Below are 24519 nucleotides of genomic sequence, written 5' to 3' on the forward strand. Positions count from 1 at the left end.
GATAAAGTGATAAAGTTGGGTCATTACCAGATTTCATATTTTGCATGGGTAGAGGTGCAGGAAAATCAAAGTATTCAAAGGTATTCATTGAGTTATGCAAAAGTTTTCATGTGTAGAGACATTTTACACAGCAGGAACTTAAGTCCATGTGTGCTGCAGGCTGCTTGCATGGTGAAAAGCAAAACAACACCGCCCCCTCCCCTGCTCTGTGTGGGCCTCACCCCCCTCACTCCATTGACATGCATAGCTGGCCTGGTAGGTGTAAAAATAGCCTGGCAGAGCCTGAACTGGAAATGGTCACTGGATGCAGCCTGCAGTTGCTGGGGGTTTGAGTTCTCTCTGACACCAGCAAGTCAGCCAGCAGATGGAGAGAACTGGTGAGGGGCGTTTAGGGGAACTGAGCAGAAGAGCCAAGGATCATCTTGATGAATTGTCCACATTAGTGTACCCCTGGGAGCCCTGGACAACGTGCAGAGGGCAAGGACGGGCCCACTGACAGCAGAGCTGTAGAACTGAGATGGGAAATGCAGCTCTGTGCTCCTCTTGCCATGCGGATAAGAGCATAAGGGCACAAGGAAATATGCAGGAACTGGATAAAACCCCAGACTACTATGGCTATAACAGCGAGGACATCAAAGAACTTGGGGTGCGGGTAAGTTTTAGGCCACAGATAAGAAGGGAGGATGGTGGCATAAGAATCAACAGAGGACCTCATTGGTCAAAGCTCTAAACTTCCTGGAAGGAAGTTGACAGAATAAAACCAATGTGATCAGACCACCTGACTGTGTCTGATGCAGTGGCATGCTGTCGTTTCCTCTTAATGCTATGCAATGCCACCTGTTTGTTTCTTCTCAGTTGTCTTTAACTGTGAATTGACATTTGGGAGATGAGCAATGACGCTGTCTTTTAATTTGAAATTTTGTCCAAAGCTGAACAAAGATATTATTATAGAGTGACTTTCAGCAATATTGCAGAGAGTCACTTATATTCAGGCTATCGAATTCTTTTGCCTACTTATATATTCATGTATAGTTCATTTTTTACCAGATCACAGAACATTTTTTAAGCATATGTTAACTTAGAATCCCAGCTCCAGCCTATGAAGGCATTTTACTTCTAATATTTAATTAACTTCAGTGAAAAAGGCCTTTACTATTCTAATTATGATGATAATAGTTTGTGAAAAGGCTTAAAATTAAAAGTTGATCAAATACTTAAATTGATTTTCAAATTTTAATACTCTACAGGGTCTTCCTTAAAATGGGTACAAAGGCTTATTGTCCTTGGGGGGGGGGTGCAGGGAGGCAGGAATCTCTTCTGAAATATTTTGATTTTCATATTTGCTAGAGGATAAAGTTTATATTTGATCTGTCAGATCCAGGAATTTGACCTTACTGCAAGTTATTTATTTCAGACTGAGACCATGAAACTAAGATACGTAGGATTTGTGAGTAAGAGAAGCAGAGGCGTGTGTACTTGGTGTGTCTTTGCCTGATATTTCCCAGAGTGAGAACACAGTCTCTGAGGGATCTGAGGTGGTCCCGACTCTCTTTGGCTTTTACTCTGACCCGGATGAATTTCATTACTTCTTAGCATTGAACTTCTGTCAGACCGTAATGAAACTGAAACCAAAACTAAGAACTTGTCAATAAAAACAACATGCAGAACAGATGTTTGCAGTTAGCAGAAGCGAACTGAAAGCACTGTAGTGACAAAGAAGACAGAACTTCAGGAAAGTCACCACAGTCAAAAGAAAAAAGAAAAAGGATGGGAGAGAGGCAGTCAGTCCCCGAGGGTTAAGGGAGATCACCTGGTGATCTCCTGGCTTAACAGACTCACAAGCGGGCTTGTAACCAGGAGCAGTCACTTTCTCCTTTTGGATTATGGTTTAAATTGCCCACATCTACCAGGAGAACCACTACGGATTTCTCTGAACCATCACCTCTAACACAGCCTTCTGAACTGAGGGGGTAAAAGAGGTGAACTAATAGTAACTCTACATGCTTGCTTTGTTACGGTATATAAATATATTCTCTCAGAATTAATTACCATGGCTAAAAAGTAGTTTCTATGTTCATGATTTTTTTTTTTCAATTCAGAATTTAGAACATTTTTTTAAATGTTAGTTAATATTTCCTTCAATATTTTTGTTACACAAGTATACTCCATTTTTTCATCTTTTAAAAAATCGTTAAGAAAAATGTAGCACATGAAAAGTAGGGAGAGGTGCTTTAAGAATTAAATATAAAAGTATGCTTTATATGTGTAGAAAACAGTTGTGATATCCTGATGAGTTCATAGGTTCTCTTCAGTAAAGATAAGCAAGTGTCAATACGATTTTGAGGCCCAAAGGCTGGAATGAGAAATTCATTCAAAGCTTCAGAGTTCAGAAAACTATTTTAAAACTTTTAAACACAAATATTCAACAGTAACATCATTGTCTTGTTAAAATTCTTCTATCCTCATTAATATAGATATTGGTCCTGAAAAAAATGAGTTGATTTTTTAAAAAATTTTTAAATATTCAATCTGGTTTCTCTGAATTAGTTAACATACATATTGCCTGTTGATCACCGAATACACTCTTTTGCTAAAGATTTTACAGACTGGAGCATGTAATGATTGTTGTGACATAGAAAAGAAATGGTAGAGGTGGAAATGGATTTGTTGTCTACCTTATGAAGCGATATTCTGCCCGTTTCTCCACTTTTGGCCATGAAACAAAAGAAAAGTTAATGTTTAACTTAATAGCAAGGATGACTTAAGCACAATATGTGGTTCTATAATAGCTTAACTTTTCCAAACTTAAGAAATCTATCATCTTTCTTTACTTTTAAATGAGTACTGTAAAACTGGAGTCACTCACTTCTTAAGTCATCTAGATAAATATATGGCTTAATTTCTCACACTCCAGCTTTTATACTTGTCACAATTAATGATAAATAATTGTTAAGAGCTTCAGAATTTTTAATTATAACATACTTTTTTTTTTTTGAGGAGAAAAACAGAAATAGATTTGGGCTTTTTTTTTTTTTTTTCTGGAAATAAACTTAGAAATGTATTATGGAGTTTGTTGTGTTGTTGTTAATATTTTTGTATGCACACTACCAAAGCAATGCTTTTAAAAGAACTTTAAAAGTCTGGTTGAAGCAAGCATAATTTTTTCAGTTTTGTTTATAATCAGAGATAAACTAATGAAAAACATAAATTTAAGATACTAAAACTACTACTGGATTTTATGTAAATTGATACTTCATTCTTCTCTATAAGTTGTATTTAAGTTTTAAATATTCTGACTTTATAAGCTAAGTGTAGCAGTGAGGAAGAAATCAATCAGGAATTGTGTTGGAAATAAGCAGAAAAAAAATTTTCCATTGAACAATATTATTGTATATATCCACATTTGAAATTTCACATATAGGCTTTCAGAAAGATGAAGCATATTAAACAAGAATAATTTCCAGATATGTTATATAACTAAGCACAGAAATTATACAAAATAATTATATAAAATGAAACTTTATTATTTTGACAGTATGATAAATTTTAAGTTTTAAAGTAAATTTTAAAAATTTATAGTAAAACAGATGAACTAGTATGCCATAAACATTTTTAAACTCTGTAATAGGAGGAATAGTATATTATTTGTATATTGTATATTCAAATTAATGTTTATGTTCCAGAGCAGAATTTATCAAACTCTTTCTGCAAAGGTCCAGAGTGTGAATGTTATAGACTTTGTGGACCATGTGATCTCTGCAGTTCCTCTTGACTGTTGTAGAGCAAAAATAGCCATAGGTGATAGGTAAACAATTGGGCCTAGCTATATTCCAATAATTACTAATTTTTTTCTATATTAAATTTTCAATTGCTAAATATTTCAATCACTATATTACTAAATAGTAATTTCAGTCACACTTTTTCTAGTTTGTAAAGATATAAATTAAAACAAGTTACTGTTTTAGATGTTAATAAAGATATAAAATATGATAATCTTTAATCTTGGAAGATTGTGTTAAGACAGATAAACATTCCTGGGCGTGCTGTAAATTGTTCTAATTATTTGAAAAGCAATTTGGACATACATTATAAAATTTGGTTACAATTTATGTTTCTTTCTTTGCCAGTGCAATGAGGACTCTAGTAGCAGGGAGGTATTTGCATGGAGAAAAAAGAGTAGGCAAAACTCCTGGCAGATACTCCCATCCCCACTTCCAGATAACTGGGCTGGCCTGGACTCTGGTCCATCCATTGTGTGTACTGTATCCTCATACCCGTCCCTCCCTCACTCAAACCCTCAAGGGCAGTAGAGAACTCCTACCCCCAAAGACCTTATTCCAGATCCACTGAAAAATATCTTCCTTTCTAATGAAACTGTAAGACTCACAGGCTTATGTCAGGGTTTTCCTCTGAAGTGTGGATGCCTCTTACATTATACCTTAAAGGACTCAAAGACCTGCTGTTATCACAATTGGCGTGACAGCTCCAAAAGAGGAAGCGTGGAGGACAGGAGAGGGTCAAGAAAAAAATCTGGCTGTTTTAAAATTTTTATTCAGAATAAGTCTTGGTAATGCTTTTAAATTCTTATATTAATCACAGTGGAAAAAACTGCATTAAGTTTCAGATTCCTTTCCATTTTCGTTTATGCAGATGACTAGTATGTATATTCCAAGTTCACTTGTGAAAGAAGCAGCTTGTAGAGATTCCTTACAGACTTTGCCCTGGATCCTAGGGTAGCCCTGTCTGTCACGTGAGTCAGCAAGGCCTCCTCACATGGGCCAAGTCGGTTCCAGAGAGAGGCATTCTTGACCATGCTTTGGTAAAGTGCAATCTAGAACAGCATCAGAAATATATCTTCATTTCATTTTCTTCTTTTGGCTTGTATTTTTGTTATGGCATCATTTATAAATTTGCATATTGCTCTAAGTGCATTCCGTATTTTTCTTGCATTGATATCATGTATTTTTTGTTGTAGTTTCTTTATCATATCAAATTAATTTGCTTTGCCCCAAGAGCAAAACCATAAAAGTGATGCTTTTTCCCAGACATTACTTAAGCTATCTATCCTAGCCGACTTTCGAATTATCACATCCTTTTTACCAGTCTACGCTGAGCTTTTTATTTTCTTGCTTCATGTAACAATTTTTTCTCCTATTGTAGTGTAGAATTTTGGGTTCTTTATATCAGTTTTTTCATTATTCCAGACATTTTCTTATTACTTTAGACAATGAACAGTGAGTCCTGGTGTTATTATGAAGACAATTCGGTACTTTTCTGCTAGCTGACTCAAAAGTAAGTCAATCAGCAAATATTTTATTGAGCCAGGTATTGTTTTAAATGCTGCCGCGACTTGTATAATGATGGCAAGACAGAGTTCCTGTGGTAAAGGAAACAATCTTTAAATATATTGGGGGATGAGGAAGCATGTTACCTGGCTGAGATAGAAATGTGCTGGGCATGATCAAGGCACAGAAAGACAGTCAGTGTGACTAAAGCCTTGTCAACCAAGAAAAGAATAGATGGCAAGGAGATATGAGAGATAGGAATGGGCCTACCTTGGCAGCAGTTTGGTTTCTTTCTAAATGTAGTGGGTCTTGGTAAAGGAATTTGGATTTTCTTCAAAGTAAAGTGGGAAGCTTCTATAGGGTTCTAGTATGAGAAATGGTAGGACCTCCACTATGCTTTGAAAAGATCTTTCTCTGTGTGTCTCTCTCTCTCCTTCCCTCTTCCTTGGTGGAGCATGGATTGTGAGTGAAGCAAGGAAGGAAGAAGGGAGACCAATTTAACTGGTGTCAGAAATCCCTGAGATGACCAATGACGGAGGGTTGAATTAGGGTGTTTACAATGGAGGTGAGAAGTGATAAGATTCAGGATGTATTATTGTTTTTATTGAAGGAATTTTGAGGAGTTATAAAAGAAAAGGATGGGGTTTTGGCTTAAGTGACTGATTACAAGATAGTGCCATTTACTAAGACGGAGTGGTGTGTGTGTGTGTGTGTGTGTGTGTGTGTGTGTGTGTGTGTGTGTGTGTGTGTGTGTGTGTGTGTGTGAGAGAGAGAGAGAGAGAGAGATGATTCCTTATCAACCAAGCATATCAGTATGTCAGGAAAGATTAGCTTTTCTTCAGTTTTGAACTCTAAGAGGATAGAAATAAGAGGTTTTAAATGGTATAGTGAGCATTATCTTCTGTAGCTGATCTATAAAGGATAAGGAAATTTTCAGAAATACGAAATGATAGAGGATGGTTATGTAACTTTTGGATGATTTATTTAAACATAAAGATTGAAGGAAGATAAGACATAGCTTTTGCTCTCTAGGAACTGACAAGCTAGCTTTGGAAACAGAACTTATCCACATGTAATCAATTAACCAAGGAAGGTAGTAGATGGTTAAATGGCAACATGAGTGCAGAAATGAGTCCTTACAGGATGCCCAAGAAGGGCAGGACCCAAGCAGGCCCAAGTACGCTGGGAATGCCTTGTGGACAGGGGCAATATTCAGCTGATATGGAGCAGAACAGTTGTGTACCAGTTGTTTACAGTTTGAAATGCTTCTAGACAGGCTAATTAAATTAAATTTAATAGATGCTGCTGTGAACCCACCCCTTCTGTGGCTAGCTAGACATCATCCTCAGGATTCCCTGGCCCACTCTCATCTCCCAAATAGACAGACAAAGGGATAATGCCTGGACTAGAAAGGGGCTTCCAGGACCACCTCCCTGTAGTGTTACAGCTAGCATCCATTGTGACTGGTTGGCGCCTGAGCTGAACTAGTTGTTACATATTTTGAAAATCCCTCCTGCTAATAGAGAAAGCAGAGCCTGAAGTAGATCTTGGAAACAAACTACAGTCTGGGTTCCTATTAGGAAGAAAGCACACTTATGCCTTCAGTAAGCATTTATTGAGCCAGGCACTGGGCTTACCAAGATGAATAGACATGCAACCTTGGCTTGAGAGAGCATAATCCAGGAATGGACAAGGCAGGAGTCCCAGTATCATGTTACAGTGTGGTAAGAAAGCACAGGGCATTGTGGAGTACCTCAGAATGACAACTCAGTCTCAGACGTTTGCAGAAAAGTCAAATCTTGAAGCATTATGGGAAGATTACACACTCAGTCTTGGTGTCAGTAGTGACACTAGAATTAGGAAAATCAATTGGGTTGAGATTTGCACATCATAAATTCCATTCTTTTTGAAGTGCCTACCACCTAATAAGGGCTCAGTAAATATTTGTGGAAAAGATAAATGAATTAATGACTTGGAAATCATCCAGGGTAGCAAATCTAGTTGTGGACATTTTCCAGTTGCAGGTGACATGCCCCTACATGAAACCAGAGACTGTGAAAATTGAAAAGGTGATGGATGTACAAAAAAAATTTCTGAAAATTTTTAAGGAACTTGATGACTAATATGTGTTAATTATAACCTTCAGCTCAAAAAAAGAATGTACCCTTACTGTAATTGCACACATTACTGGTGTAAAATATTAACTGTATAAAACATATTTAGGATAGAAAGTAATAGATAATTTCTTGAATTGTTATTCATTCCCTATATCAAATTGTACATAAAATGCAATAGTTGCATTTTGAAGAGATTTGGTGAAGGATTACATTTTGATGAGAGGAACAATTGTAATGTAAACAATCAATATCTAATATATTTCTTATTATATTTTTATTCCAATGAGGTACATCCAGACCAAATATTTATATTTATTTGAACAATGTAATAATTTTTAAGTAATATTTCTTAGGCTATATTTAATGAGAATAGTTTCACTATATATACAGTGGCTTTTTCAAGGTCACACATATGACAATGGAGCTGAGAATTCTCCGTGAAGAGAACTTTCTTTTCAGCCAAATTTTGCTTCCTTCCCACAGACATCTGCCGTGCAGTAGCTTTTGGATTTAATGCCCTTTTAATCAAAGTTTATTGTGCCACAAGAAATGTCCACTTGTTTTCTGATTCCTTCATTTTCATTTAAGGGTTTCTCTCTGAAATTTGGGCATATTATATCACATCAAAATTTTAGGTGTTTGGGCCGGCCCCGTGGCGCACTCGGGAGCTCAGCGGCGCTCCCGCCGCGGGTTCGGATCTTGTATAGGGATGGCCGGTGCGCTCACTGGCTGAGTGCGGTGCGGACAACACCAAGCCAAGGGTTGCGATCCCCTTACCGGTCACAAAAAAAAGACAAAAAAAAAAAAAAATTTAGGTGTTAGACCATTCCCATCACATTCGTATGGGCTTATGTGACTATAGCAAAACTTTTTTGTATCTTTCTTTAATATTTGTTTACAAGAAATGAAAATATTACAGAGGCTATCTGAAGTATAATATTTTGATGGATTTTTTTTTTAACTAACAAATTGTATCTAAAAGTTATGTGAAATTTAGGTGTTTAGTAGTAGAGAAAGTAAGTTTAAACTGTTTTATGAATGTGAATTGAAACTGAATTATGAATGTTGTTGATATATAGTTTATTTAAAATTTTTTTGTCTTCTTTACCTATCTCAGTCATCAATGAGTTATGAAAGGGGGCTTTGAAGTAAATCATAGATTCTACTTGATACTATAGCAATTTCTATTTCTAACATAACATCTCTCTTTATTAAATAAACACATCAAGTACTTAAAATTAAGTCTCTAAGATTGATAAGTTGTCTAACAAAGCATTCTCACTTTATCAAGGAAATATACAAGAAATTGGATCTCTCACAAGACAGAAATAATGTCTTAAAACTAGAATTGAAGTCTCTTTAAATTTGCTACTTTAGTATCATAACTTTGTAGATTGTTGGCTCTCTGAAGGAAATTAGAAAACATCTGCTATGACATGTAGTAAGAGAGAAGTACCTAGGAAAATTTGTGAAACCGTTTTCTTTTTGAAAACTACTGGTTGTTATGTATAGATTTTTTCCTAGAGTTGCGAAAGGAGAAGGACATTTTTCAGGAATAAAAGATACTCAGCAATTTTCTCTTATTAAGATATATATCTCACAAACTTGTCCATACACCTATAACACATAATTATTTCTTTTAAAAATGGCTTATGGTATTCAGCTTCTTATTCATTCTTACATCATACATTTTGGTGGACTATATGATTGATGATAGGCATAGGGATAAGGCATATTTGGGGCGGAATAATAAATACATAGAATGAAAGGTCTAGTCAATCCTTTGTGTCAGCACCTCCCAACATGTGTTCTATGAGCCACCACATCAGAAGAATCACCTGGGGTGTTTTAAAATGATGTCGATTGTTGAGCCCCACTCCAGACTTCCTGAGTTAGAATTAGGGGTGGGAGAATATTTATTTATCATGATTAAGAAAATCTCTAAGTAACCCTTAGGTGCACTAAAGTCTGATAACCACTGCTTTATGTTGTGAGAGGCTGACTTCACTGAAGAGACAGGGCAGAATATGTAAGGTTAGCACGTGAGGGCATAAAAGTAAAAAAAACAAAACAAAACAAAAAACCATCACATTGTATTAAGCATCTTCTAATTCAGGTCAATTTAACTTACTTTCAAAACTCTACTTAGTGGCAATTAAAGAAGTGAAGACCACAGGGGACACATGGCAATGGAGCATGCTCTGCCAGCAAACGGGGTCCTCCTGAGGTTCCTGTGTATCATCTTAAAAGTAAGAAAGTGCTTGCACTGTAAGAAATGGAGTTTTAAACCATAGCACTTAGGATAAATTTAAGTTCCACTTCCAAAAACCAGTAGTTACTGTATACCTATAGAGAGTCCTTCTATTCAGCATTTAACCTTGTCAACTCCCATAAAAAATCTGGGCACTGAGGTACTATAAGATATTGTTATGAAAATGTGTCTCCAAATCTAAAAAGTCAGAATTTCATTCCACTGTTGAGCAGCCTGCTTGAACAGCAAGGTTCTGAATGATCTGATCCTGCTTTGGAATTGAAGTCCAATACAATATCATGGCTGAATGCCACACTTCTGCCTGAAAAGTCATGTAGCACACGAGAGATGATTAAGAACATTCTTGTGGCTTCTTTAAATGTTCTTAGTATGTCAGTTAATAAGAAGCATCAAATATTCAATACCCCATATATTTTTAAAATTATATATGCGTTCAAAAAATCTGTAATGTTAAGTATTAAATTAGTTTCTTTCAAGAAAGGAAATAATGAAGTCCATAAGTCTGCATGTTCTTTCTTTCTATTTATTTATTTATTTATTTTTGTTATACAGATACAGATTGAAGAGTTGGTCTTTTCTTTGGCATTGCTTTGAACATACCCACCAATTAATTCTTTAAAGAACTAAACAGTGATCCAGATGGGTGTGCTAACTGCCATTTCTATTTTAAATGTGACCCATGCACATTGTCAGCAAAGTTATTGATGCTAGGCCACTTTCTGACCCATGTCACAAGATGACCTAGAGGTAGAAAATAAGTGAGAAATAAAAAATAAAGAAAAGAAATAAAGGAAATGTAGGAATGTATCTGTGTGTGTGGAGGAATTCCATATTAATTATTAATAATAAATCTGCCAGATTCTGTAATAGTGCTGTGCATACCATTTACAGAATATAAATTTCATTTACTCCTGATAATAGCTTTGTGAGTCAAGTATTAAAATATAACCTTATTGGATGCCTACTATCCCATTTATGCTGTTCTCAAGTACTTACATATATTACCTAATGTAATCCATACAATCTCATACATTCTATACACAAGTAAACTTAGGCTTATTTGAGTTCAGTAATTTGTTCCATGTCGCACAGCTCATGATAAATGACAGAACTAGGATTAGAAAAGTATTTCTAAGCCCATTGCATTATGTTGGCTTTTTAAGGAAAGAGAAATGTAAAAAATGAGACATTAGAGAAAGTTAAGAGGGGTTTGTAAAATTTTCAACATCCGAAAAAAATTGCCCACTTGGAAAATTTCAAACAAAATTGTTACTCATGCCCCCACCAAAATGAATTTCAGGAAAATAAAAGAGTTAAATAAAACAAAAAAACAAAAAAACACTTTTTTTAAAATCTAGAAGAAAATGGGAAGTACAGTATTTCACTGATTCAAGGTCAGAAAGCATAAAAGCAAAGAAATAAAAATATAAAAGTAGAAGTTTATACTTTTGTTGGGAAAATAGAATAATTTAATCAGGCCCCCTCACCTCAAGACAGGGTAGGGGTGGTGCAGCATTCTTTGTGGGCAGGTTGCATGTGGGTGGAGTTAGTGCGCCTGCACAGGTGCTGCCACCTTGTCTGGAGTTTACTGCCTCAGGCGGGTGCCACGCATGCAGCCATGCTTTTCGAACCTAGGGCTTCCAAGGATCTGTTTACCAGTTACCTAGCTCATAGACCTGCGTGTAAGGGATCTGGTGATCCAGCCTGGTGTGTGAGGGGTTTGGTGACCTGGCCTGGTGTGTGAAGGATTTGTGACCCAGTCTGGACAACGGGTTTGAGGGGTCTGTGAGCTCCAGACCCAGCCCTAGCTCGACAATTGGCCCAGTCAGTGCAGGATTGTGGCCAGGTAGGAGAGCCCAACAACTGGCATAGTCATATAGCTCTATAATTGGCGACATCAGCAAGATACCAACATTAGCCCTAGTATGACAACTGGCGTAGTCAAGTAGCCCAACAATTGGTGTAGTCTGTGACAGGATTCTGAGCAGGTACAGGAGCCGAAAGCCCTTGGAAGAAGAAGGAAATGTGGCTACTTGTGAATATGCTCTGCCCTATGGCCACCTTCCTATCGAAGGGGCTCTGGTTGCTGCACACTGTTCTGCAAGGCAGCATAGACCAGGTACTACAATGCAAAACCCCTTGGGAAGGGGAGAAAATGTGGCTATCCTTGAGCATTTGGTGCCTGTTGACCACTTTTCTGCTGACCGGAGCCTGGCTGCTGCTCACTATGCTGCAAGCTGATCAAGATTTGTGGCAGAAAGCAGAGTTATTGGAAGCATGGATAAATGTTCTGGAGGATGACGTGCAGTGACTGGCCACTCCTACCTCTTACACCAGCGAAGACAACCAACCCAGTGGTGAGTTGGAGAAAACCGTGCATCTCCAGGCATGAACTGTTGTGCACGAGAAATTGAGACAGTAAAATAGCAGAAACAGGGAAAGCCCCTGGCTGCTGCAGCTAAGAGACCTAGTGGTGGATGGTGTAACCTGCTCTAGAGATGATATAGTAAACACATGTTGCATTTGCCTGAAGACAAAAGGCTCAGAGGATGCCACTTAAACCTGAAAAGAGTGCCACATGCAGATGGGCAGATGGCCTGAGGACAGGTGCCCCTGCAGAATTTCAAGTATGTTTTCACCTGGTGAAAACGTGGAAAAGTTAGTCTCCATTACTACGTGCCTGTCTCAGTGCTAGCTGTTACAGGAGAGCCACAGATATGCACAGGGGCAGGGCAGCCACTCCTTGATGGAATGGGAAAATGCAGCTGTTTGAACTGTGGGCAAATGCTGCAAAACTGCCTGAGACTGAGTGAGTAGCCAGTGTAAGCCGAGCTAATTGAAGTAATTCAAAAGCCAGAATGTAAAAGGGAAGGAGAGCATAAAGATTTGGAAAATTTGCAGCCTGGCCATGAGGCAGAGAAGCAGAGAGCAAGAGAAAAATGCAAGGGTGAAGCAGATAAACTGTTTGCTAAAGACATTATCTTGGTGGTGAGGCAGCCAGATACTAAAAACCAGGACAATGGGAAAAAGAATCCTAAAGGCATTTGAGAAGTCTGGGTGGGTACCCCGCCCATCACAGGCCCCGAGGACATTTGAGAAGTTTGGGAGAGAGCTCCTCCCATCCTAGGAGAACTGAGTTTGTCCTGGAGGACAGATCTGGGGTGCAGCTGTCCTCGGCAAACTGCTCCCTGCATCCCAGTTGCTCTGGCTGGAGCCATCCTGCCTCAGCACCTCTGAAGAGCAAAAGCTGAAAACCTGGTGGCATTCATGTTGTGTTAAGTTTGCAGGCCAGCAGTATGCGAGAGCAGTGGAGGCATGGCAGCCTTCACCTAGATTTCAGAAGATGTATGGAAAAGCCTGGGAACTCAGGCAGAGAACTGCTGCAGGGGTGGAGCCACGGAGGTCATCTATGGAGCAATGTGGAGCAGAAAAGTGGGGTCAGAACCCCCAGAGAACCCCCACTGAGGAAATGTCTAGTGGAGCCAGGATTGCAGGACTGCCACCAGGAGCCCAGAACCATGGGGCTGCTGGCAGTGTTCAGTGCCAGCCTGGAAAAGCTGCAGGCACTAGGCAGCTCAATGGTCTGCACTTGGTGGAACTATAGGAGTGAGGTTGCACAATGCTTTAGGGGTCCGGGTGCTCCAGTGTGCTTAACGCTTGCCCTGTTTGGGTTTTGGATTTGTTTGAGGCCTGTTTTTCCTTTCTATTCCTCCCTTCTGGAATGGTAATGTGTACCCAATATCTGTCCCACTAGATCTTGGAAGTAGATAAACTTGTTTTTGACTCTTTACAGCTTCACAGCTGGAAGGACTTTTGCCTTTTGGTCTCAGATGAGACTTTGGGCTTTGGACTTTTGAGTTGGTGCTGCAACAAGCTAAAGACTTGGGACTGGGATGGAATGTGTAATATGTGAATGTAACTTTCATTTATCCTTGCTAAGGGAACATTGCGGAAGATTCTGAACACATAGATTGTATGGTGAGGGGCCCTGAAGGGGTGAATTGTTGGTAAAATAGAATAATTTAATAAGGCCCCCTTGCCTCAGGGCAGGTTGAGTGTGGGTGGAGTTAGTGCCCCTGCGCAGCACCACCACCTTGGCTGGAGTTTACTGCCTCGGCTCCCGCTTCACATGCAGCCATGCTTTCGAACCTACAGCTTCCAAGGACCTGTTTGCCGGTTACCTAGCTCATAGACCTGCATGTAAGGGGTCTGGTGACCCAGTCTGGACAACAGGCTGGGGGGTCTGTGAGCTCCAGACCCAGCCCTAGCTCAACAATTGGCCCAGTTGGTGCAGGATTATGGGCAGGTAAATGAGCTCCACAATTGGCGTCATGAACAGGATTCCAACATTAGCCTAGTGCTACAACTTTGCAATTTATATAACAAACTCAGGAAAATTTGTAAAAAACATGTCAAAATGTTATCCTATCTGTATGAAGATTTTGAAAATAAAAAGCACATTTGAAACTCTACAAGCACAAAAAATATGAACAGACAAATCGAGGAAAAAAATGTAGTAGACAATAAATACATTACTAAGTTTTCATATTCTTCAAAAATGAAAAATCAAAATCAAAATCACAATGATACATACATCAGTTGAACAAAGCAAATTTGAGGTTACGATTGTGTTGAGACAGGCTCTTCTGCAAATAATTATGGTATTATCTTTTATTTATTTTATTTTGGCCAGTACAGGGACGGAACCCTGGACCTTGTATGATAGTATCTTTTGATTCAGTCCCTCTGAATCCCTCTGAAAAACAGTTTCAAAATATGTACAGTATGTACCAAGAATCTACATTCTTTAACATGGTTATTCCACCTTTAGGAATTTAAACAATTGACACAGTCAAGACAAGAACAAAGATTTACGTACAAAACTTTTTATCAAAACCTGATTTTAAGGGCCGGCCCATGGCTCACTCAGGGGAGGGCGGTGCTGATAACACCGAGGCCAGGGGTTCGGATCCTATATAGGGATGGCCAGTTAGCTCACTTCGGAGAGCGTGGTGCTGACAACACCACATTAAGGATTAAGATCCCCCTACCGGTTATCTTTTTTTAAAAAAAAACAAAAAACCCCACCTTATTTAAAATAATGAAAACTGAATGCACTAGTTCTGTACAAATGATTGGAGGAAGATAAAAATAATGATAATCTATCCCTAAACTATTATATGAGATTTAAAATATCTTTTAAAACTTTTGAATTGTTAGGCAATACTTATTTTGTAATGTTAGTTTTTCAAAGTAAAAGACAGGACATTATTATCCTAACTTTGTAAAAACATTATCTATGCACACACATACAGTGTATTTGTAGAAAAATTCTAGAAGAAAACACATCAAAATATGCAGTGCTAAGTTTGGGTAATGTGATTATGGCTGAGTCCATAATTTGTTTTGTTTTCTTTTTTATGTGTTTTTCAAATGTTCTACTCTGAGAGTGTATATATACATATGTGTGTGTGTGTGTGTATACATATACACACACACATACACACATGTATACACACACATATATATATATACACACACATACATACACATATATATATTTACTTATTTGCAAGAATTTCCCTATCCTTTTTAAGAGAAAGGAGATTGTAAGAGCAAACGAGGAGCGAAAGAACATAGATATTTATGTAGTTTTAGACAAATACTCATGAAAATATATATTTCTATATTTCTTTAGGCTTCATAACAAATTATTTCATTTAATATTCCACATTTATTTAGCTTTTCAATCAATTTGAGGGAGAGCACTTATGGGTACATTTTTACTACCTCATTTTCACTGAGAAGAGATTTACTATTATTTCTTGAAGGTAGAATCAACATTTCAACAGCAGGTGTGGTGATTAATTAAGAACAGCTGAGAGAGGTTTCATCCTTCTTGGAAGCAGTCCAGGTTTAAATCCCACTCACGGAAATATGTCAGTATGAGCTGGTAAAAGTCTGCATGCTGTTTTAGAAACAGAGGAACAAATGTCTTTGAAGCCTACCATTGCCGTGGAGCTTGAAAACATTTTTTCTTTGCATGTTAATAGTGATAATTGTGATAGAGACATCACTCTAGATTCACTTATTGAGTATAATATGCAATGCTATTTTGAAATAATACAACTGTGTCCTTAAAAGTTACAACTTGGATTAGCAAAAAAAATCTTGGTATTCCAGAGGTGTCAGTGCCATATTGTTCAAACTTTGTGCCCTGAGTCTAACACGAAAAAGGGAATTGGGCAAAATGGGAGATCAGAACATCAGCATTGAGCCAAGAATTTGGCCACAGTGGCCTCGCCCCAGAGCAAGAAGCAGCAGCCACTCCTACAAGTCAGTCAACAGTGAAAAGATACTAGCATTTCTGGGTGGAATTGGGAAGGTGGTAATGAATGGTGGTCTCTGGAGTAAGACTGGCTGAGTAACAATCTCAGCTCTGCTGCTTACTTCCCAAAAATCTATGTACAAGTGGTTCAACCTCACTAAGCCTCAGTTTTCTCATTTCGGAGACTTTTGAGGATTAAGTAAGATTATGAATGTGTTCAGCATTTAGTAAGGTTAGCTATTAATATAGTAGTAGGGGTATGAGAAAGAAATATAAAAAGTACAAGATATTTTTCATCCCTGAAGGAGCTGGCAGTCTAGTTGAGAAGCAGAGTACATGCACACAAAAGCAAATTGTGTATTGTAGTCTTGAGAGTAGACAGATGACTTGAAAGAAAAAGCAGGTCTGGATGGCATGTTGAATCCTAACATGATGTGTTATGTCAGTCCATATTCTGTAAGAAAATGTTAAAACATTTTAATAAGGAATCACTAAAACTGTGTAAACATATGAATCGTGTAAAAACAATGAAGAATTGACTTGTATGCTCAATGAGCCTTTTGACAAGTGTTTATCTTAAGACAAAATAAAGTGGAAAAAAAGAATAGTAAACTTAATCAAAACACATAACATTAATTCTCTTACTCAAAATCATAAGCACAAGAGAAGGCTTTTGGGCAGCCTAAATTTTTGTAATGACTACTTTACATAATTAATGCTAAATTAATAGTTATATCTTTCAAAATATATTATCAGTGGAGAAAACTCAATTAGTAAGATACCCTATGATTCTCATATGTAAGAAAAACAAACTGAATAAAAGTGGAGCATTTCCAGCTGAGGAGGACTGTCTTGTAGTGACGCTGCAGGATGTTAATGCATATCTGTGTTCTCACCGTGCTTCACATTAGGTACTCGGTTCCCATTGTGAATGTTGCTAATCAGAAATGGCACAATCTCAACTTTTAAATGAACTCCTCAACATCTCTTAGTTTCACAAGTGTTCTCTTTTAATTACTGAGACAATGGTATTCTGCCACCTTGGTTCATATGACGAATAATAAAGTATCTATGGTGTTAATATTTAAGAAAAATTCTGACATTTCAACTAAGTTATATTTGGTGGATGAGCAAGGTCTTTCTGGCTATTGTTAACTATTGCTTTGCAAAAAAGTTCTGTTATCTTTTCATATATGCAAAAGTCATCTAACTCTTATTTTAGCAATTTTCTAGGTTTAATTTTTGAGCAATTAAAGCAAGCATACTTGTATTTACATTACCTGTTGTCAGCTTTACATAAGACTAAAATGTATGATAATGTTCTTTCCAAGACTCTTGTCATCATAATTACATTTACTGGCTGATATAGTTTAGGCACTGAACTAGGCTTTGGCAATTCTAAGAATTATAAGGCAAGCTAGTTAAAAGTTTGTTCTGGAGATGGGATATATGATTCTTTATCTCTCTCCACACACACACTCACACACACACAATAGTTTATGTCATATTACAGATAGTTATTTTTATAAAAATGTAGAAGTGGAATTAAAGTATAGGTTTGCTATGACTGAAGTGAAACATGTCTTATGTGTATAATGAGTAAACAGCCTCCCTCCTCTGTATCTTGGTTAGAATAATTTAAACATACCAATGATCTCTTTTATTTAGAAGATTAATTAATCTTACTGTAACTACTGAGGATATTGAATGAGTTACTGTAAGTTACACGAGGGCTCTTCAAAAAGTTCACGGAAAGATTTGTATTATCTTTTAATTCTATTTTTCCATGAACTTTTTGAAGTTTGTACATTCAAAAATACTGATAGTCAGTAATTCTCCTATTCCATGGGTAATTTAAAAAATAATAAAAGCTTATGTTACTGCTTTATAAAAAGTCTTTTTCCCCCAAAGAAGAGCAAAATTATAGTTTCTTATTTTTAAGAAACAGAGCACTAATGGTTTTATGCAGTTAGTATCAGTGATACTGGTTTCTTTCTATATTTAATTTCTTTGCTAATGCCATAGTTGCCAGTTATTTGTTAACTTAAAGTTAGGGTATGTTGAGATCCAGAGCCTGGCTAGGCAAGTCCGTTGCTAAGTACAGGAGTTATCTCATGACTTCAGCTGTAATGTAGTAACGGCACAGATGAAGGCCGTCTTACACAGTACTCTTTACTCATCAACCGTTAGGAAGAGTTAAACATTATTTGGTTTTATTGTGGATATCCAGTAGAATCATAAGGGAAACTTTTCACCATGACTTTAATCTTAGGTCATGAGTTCCAAGTAAATTAATGTGATAGCAGTATAAATTTTGCTAATCAAGGTTTGAAACCAAGTGTTAAAATCTAGTGTCTGCAAAAATTTACTTGATCTACCACATTTTTCAGTAGTTTAATTCATGTTGACAAATACTGCTTCACACTCCTATTTGGCCAACTGTACTCTTTCAAACTCCTTTCTTTATTTTGTTTCATTTCCATACATATTTATTGATCTACTCTGCATCAGACACTGTGCTGGGTAGTGGGATACAAGGAATACTAAGTCATGCACTATACCTACCCTGGAGGTCCAGGCCAGTTGGGGACATAGACGTGTAAACAGATAAATTTAGGACCCTGCTGGAGTCGTGCACAATATTTAGTGGAATGTTATGCTTGTAAGTAGTAAGTCAACAGATATTTATGAATGGTTGAATGCTCAGGGCATTCGGGGACCCCAAAGTAAAGGAACTTGGTCAAACTTGAGGGTAGATTCAGGGGGGGTATCCTGAAGAAGCTATCCCCGATGCCTCTGGGAAATAGCCCCACAGGGTCCACTTAATACAAATTCCTGTAGAAGTCAAATCATAAAAGACAAATAGTAGAGAATCCTTCATTTCTCATTAAGCCTGGCTTAAGCCTGATTTTTCTTTAAAAGAGGGTCTTGGGCATCTGAACCAAAGCTTAGTTCCATGAGAGAAATTAACCCTGCTTTTGTTTTTAGTTATGTTTAAATAAGGAATTTCCTTACTTTTCAAAATTCTCTTTAGAGTTGATGCCAATGATCTTACCCCAACATATGAAGAATTTGTTTTGAAAGCTGCGTCAGAAGAAGTTCAGATATTCATTGAAATACAGTAATAACTTGAGGGGTTTTTGTTGATTGAGTTCCAACAGAAAGATTTTGTAACATAAGTTAAAATGCTAAAAATAAATAAATAAAAGACAGTGCAAGCTACAAATATTTGGTCTGCTAATCTTTTTTCCACTGCTGTGTGCTATATACTGTAATTAGTCAAACACATTTCTTTTTTAAACCAGTGTTCAATCCTATCTTTTACATTTCAGTGTAAAATTACATTAACTCTATACTTTGCATAGAATTAGAATCGAATAGCTTAAACTATTCCTGACAATTGAAGTTCATAGCACAAGGGTAAATTTAGTAAGTCGCAGCAGGTCACATCCATTGAGGATAAAGCGACATGTCATTTGCGCCCTGGTCTTATGGGGAAACGTCAGCTGCACAATAGCAGTATTCTGAGCTCATGAGAAATCTATACAGAATTCTCTTCTAGTTTCAGTGGTGTGTGTGTGTGTATGTGTGTGTGTGTATATATATATTTGTATATACACATACACACACACGTTCTCTAATTTCTATTTATCAGCACTTCCTGCATTTCATAAAAGATATTGATAGGTCAACAGTCTTCCCTTCCAGAGGCATTACAACAGGCGCTTCCTTATTCCTAGGAGTTTCAATAGACAAGGAAATGGTAAGGAGTGAAGCGAAATCCAGTATCAGCAAAAAAACTTGGGTCACTCCCAGATGTCACGGTGTGTCCTATGTCTTTAATCCAGGCCTCTCTCCTGGACTTTTTAGTCTTGCATTTTCAACTCCCTACTATGCAGTGATAGACCTTCACATTTAATCATTCCAAAACCAAACTATTGTGTTCTTCTCTCCAATTTTTGAGTATTTTGTTCTCCCAAATTCCTGATCTTGATTAAAAATGTCACTCAGCACATGCCAAAGCTATAAGTCTCTAAATTTTTCCTAAGTTTCTTCTCTTCCGTATGCCCTCAAATTCAATCCTTAAGTTTTACAGCCTTTTTTCCTATGTATTTGACAAATCCCTTCTTCATCAAGCACAAGTTTCCCCTCCAACTCATCCTTCATATATTACTAGAGTAATCATTTTAAAACAACATTCTGATCTTGTCTTTTTTCTGTCCCTTCACCTACAGGGTAACACTCAATCTGGGCCCTGCTTTACTCTCAGGATTTTACTTCTTTCCTGTTTCCAACATGATCTTTATAACTCACACATACTGAATTACTTGTAGTTGTCCCCATGCCATGTTCTTTTATGCCTTTATGACATTACACTTTCTATTCTCTGTGCTGGCTGTTTTCTACCTGACTTATCACTAGGATCCTTTATCAAACACTATATTGCTATTCCTATTCCAAATCTAAATGTAAATTGTAAAATATGTTTATTAAACCAACACACATCTGTTGCTTGGATTACTGCCTCTAAGTAAATCTCCCTGGATCCACTTTGCCCACTTCTAATTCATGGATCCTATTGTAGCTGAAGTTTTGTTTTTGTTTTTGTTTTTTCTCTTCTAAACAGCAGATCTTAAATTTTTGAGGGGATGGATCATGCTTATTTCTCCTATATTTAATCCCTAGCGTCTAATTTTTATTTTGTTGCCTGGCACACAATAGATGCTTCAAAAATAATTGTCTGATTCTAACTAAAACAACTTGTTGTTAAGGACTGCTTAAATTATGTTAACTATTTATTATCAAAATAACCTGTTTGACTAATTTATTTTCTTTTTCCAAATCAAAAGCTATGATTTTTTTTCAATATGTATACATTTAAGTAGGCATAATTATAAATCCTTTCAGTAATTTAACCAAATTAACTTAGTCAAATTGGGAACTGATTTTCTTTTTATACAGTACACACATTACATATCTTAAGTTACTTTAAAAAAAAAATTTAACATTAAAAACTTTGTTGACACTGTTGTGCACCAAGGGGTCGGTATGATATGGGTCAGGAAATGGAGGTAAAAATGATTTTCTATGTTACATTTAGCATAATGCTGACTTTATTAGAATTGGAACTTAGCCTTCTAAATTTCATTGTGTGCATTCAGTGTTCATGTAGATCGTCACTAACATGCAAAAGAGGCTGAAAGATGTGCATGCTTCTTTGGGACCCACCTCCTTTGGAGACTGGGTTGAATGAATAAGTTCTCAAAAATTATATGCACGTTAGAGAGATGGGCTCTTGGCATCTTACAGATGACAATGAACCTAAGAACAGTTTAATGAAAGGGACCAGAGATACACGAATGATTTCTAACAAACAGCATAATTATCATGCTGCAATTCCTGACATCCAGTAATTAGAAAGATTTTTTTTAAAAAATAGAAACTCAGGGGTGGCAAAAGCAGATTTCTTGGGTCTATTATTCCCCAGGAAATTAAAATATTGCCTTGGGACAAGAAGTGATATTAGAAAATAATGAATTTGAATTTCTGTGTTATTGTGGAGTAGATATTAATACTGCACAAATTTTGTACTCAGAAGAGCAAAAATGAAAAATTTGAGTTGAGTAACATGCATTTGCTCTAAACTGGTCTCTTTTTTTGAAAACAAGATGAAGAAGTTCAAAATTACATTTAAACAAGTAGAGTCAGGTTGTCATGGTGTGTGGTTGCTAAGCTGTAATCAAGTAATATTATCTAGAAACATCAATCTGACTGACACAGATGTGTACGAGATTTTTATGAAAAAACCTATATTTTCATATGCATCTTAACAGGGCCACACTAAAATCAACAGTGTAAGGAAATGTATCATGATAGAAAAATACATATAAGTTCTTTTAAAATACTGGTCATATTATAAGATAAGGCACTGTGAAGCTTTCTTTTCAAGAATCTATTTTGTTGTTCAATTCTGAATAATTCAATGCTAAAGCAGCAATCTCCTTTTCAGTGTGTGCAGTTCATGGGGTGCATTCAGCACCTCATCTGTGCTGTGTCACGAAGCTGCTTCTGATTGAGTGATGATTACTTCAGAGCAGATGGTCTCTCAAGTTGAAGAATAGTCAGACCAATGGGGCTAAAAATGTGGTGCCTACCTCAAGGGGGCAATAGTAAATTAACACTGTAGGATGCCTGGCATAATAAAAAATTGATGAAAGATATTTTCACTTGGTTGGGTTTTTTTCTTTTTTTGTATCCTGCAGTTTTAAAAGCCTTGAAGGGAGACTAAAATCTAATTTAGATACATTTATCCTAATCCTTAAGTATTGCAGTGAGATGAACTCTAATATATCTTTTCCTGCAAATGTCCTGTAACATTAACATGATGATTAGTCAGAGAATGAAAAGAGTTTTGTGTAAAGATTTCTTGAAGAGTGAGTTAAACTATTGTTACAGAATGTCATCAACAGCATTCACTCTTTTTCCCTGATCTAAATGTTATAGTTGGTTATTATTTATTTATAAAACCAACTCTTTTTGTAACCAGTGATTATCCAAAAGGAAATTCCTTTGGAAATTTGTATGCACTTTATAAAAACTTGATAAGCTCTACCATGTTTTGAGCCCATATTCATTTAGGGCATGTTGATTTTAAAATCTTGGCAGAATATTTTTACAAAGATAGCCAGCTAGTTGGAAATGAAGGAAGTGATTAGGTCTTGGATGCAGCTTGTTTTAAAAATAATCTTTTCATTATTTTACATACAATGAATACCAGTTGGCGATCCTAAAGCAATAGTTGAGAACTGTTTAGGATTCAATTGTATATAGATGTGGTCTGTATTATTAACCTCCAATATGGAGCACCAAGTTTTGATTATTTTTATTGTTGGCATGTGAAGTACAGATTTCCATGTGACTTTAGCTATTAAAAATATTAGGGAATATTATGTGGAGACCATAATATTCAGTGTAGGACTTGCATAATATTTTGCTTGTCTGTGCATTGCCAGCATTTTGAACATAAAACAGTAAGCAGAACTTTTCAAATATGTGGATTGTATATGTAGCTAAACTGTGATATTGCAAGATATCTTTACACCAAAAGAAACCAGTAATGAAAGTGGGGAAATTGTATTCTCCTAGATTATACATCATTCTCTGAAAGTATGATAAGCTCTTTGGGAAGGAATATTAACTTTTGTTAAGTAGTTTAATGGCGAAAGCAATTATTAAGGTGCCTCCGTAACAGAAGTAGTAATGCCTTAAATCTGTTCATGTAACAGGCCTCGCAAAGAGTATGTTGTCTTTTCAAAAAGTCTAAAGCACTAAATCACAGTATTCTTTAAGTTTTAAGATGAACTTCAAGTTCTTATTTAATCTGACATCTGACCTATAGTACAGCAAAATGTTTCCTTTATTGTTGATTTTCTTCAGAGAAATTTGTAAATGTTGTGAAATCGGCCACAAGTACTTCCATCTACAAACTTACCATCTCCCATTTGAATTCAGAAAATATTGACATGTATGTGGTGACGGAACTTCTGAGTTCTGTAGGTATTTCAGAGTATAATGCCTAGGATTCAAGTAATCAAAAACTTTTGATTTTCTGCCTTATGAGAAGTTACTTACATTTTAAATTCAACCTAAAGTTTAAAAGGAAACTGACAGGATTATAAGCACCTAAGAAAGTTTCCACCGATGTTTGTAGAAGTTCCCATTTTAGTGAAAGTTTTGGTATATCTCATTATCATAAACATTTTAGTAATGAGCCTAGTTATAGAGACATTTTATGAAACCTAGTGATGCCAGCAAAACAAAGTCACTTTTCAGTTCACACTTCTATTGTGTTATGAGTTACCAACTGGAGAATTCATATTCCTTCTGTTCAATAATTCTTTAATAATGAACATATATGTATGTATGGTATATATACACATAAATAATCACTTTATAAAATTTCAAAAGCACACGGGAATATAAAATAGCTATCAAATGTCCATCACAACTATTTTTTTCTAATTTATGTGTTTTTTTCACTATTAGTTTATTTTTGTGTGTTCTTGTGGTAGTAATTCTCATTCACTGAGGAAGGGTGTTACACCTTATCAATATTTTGATTCAATTTTCAGAAAAGCAACTTCCACAGAAAAATGAGTGTCCAGAATTTTTTTAATGTATTAAATTGTATTTATCCCAGAAGATTTAACAATTGAGACCTGTGAACCAGATCTGGTCTTCTTGGATTTGCAGTAAACATTTTGAAGAGCAGGGGAGTACTATTTGTAAATAAGTACAAAAGATCAGAAAAGTGGAATAACCTTCATTAATGCTAAATGAAAAGTATAATTCATGTATGATCAAATAGAATCATGTAGTTTTTAAAATTACAAAGCCTCAATATATATCAACTAAAAAAATTCCTCTAGAGTTTGACACTTAGTAAACTTTCTTTTGAGTTAAAGATCAAACTTGTGTGCATTTAGTATTTGCATTGTCTCTTAGACTGTGTAGTAC

At 36.4% G+C, this 24519-nt stretch overlaps 1 protein-coding gene across 4 annotated transcripts in view; it reads left to right on the plus strand.

The window, feature by feature from the left end:
- Positions 1-287: 287 nt before the first annotated feature.
- The window catches only part of ANK2 (ankyrin 2), a 249644-nt gene continuing 225412 nt past the window's right edge, over positions 288-24519 (plus strand). For all 4 annotated transcript variants that reach the window (XM_063108814.1, XM_063108813.1, XM_063108815.1 and 1 more), the window contains exon 1: positions 288-652. In XM_063108814.1, the coding sequence (XP_062964884.1) occupies positions 518-652 (135 nt within the window). In that variant the 5' untranslated portion in view covers positions 288-517. The remainder of the gene's footprint in view (positions 653-24519) is intronic.

This window comes from Cynocephalus volans, chromosome 9 (genome assembly GCF_027409185.1).
Source record: "Cynocephalus volans isolate mCynVol1 chromosome 9, mCynVol1.pri, whole genome shotgun sequence".
In the NCBI taxonomy this organism is placed as follows: Eukaryota; Metazoa; Chordata; class Mammalia; order Dermoptera; family Cynocephalidae; genus Cynocephalus; species Cynocephalus volans.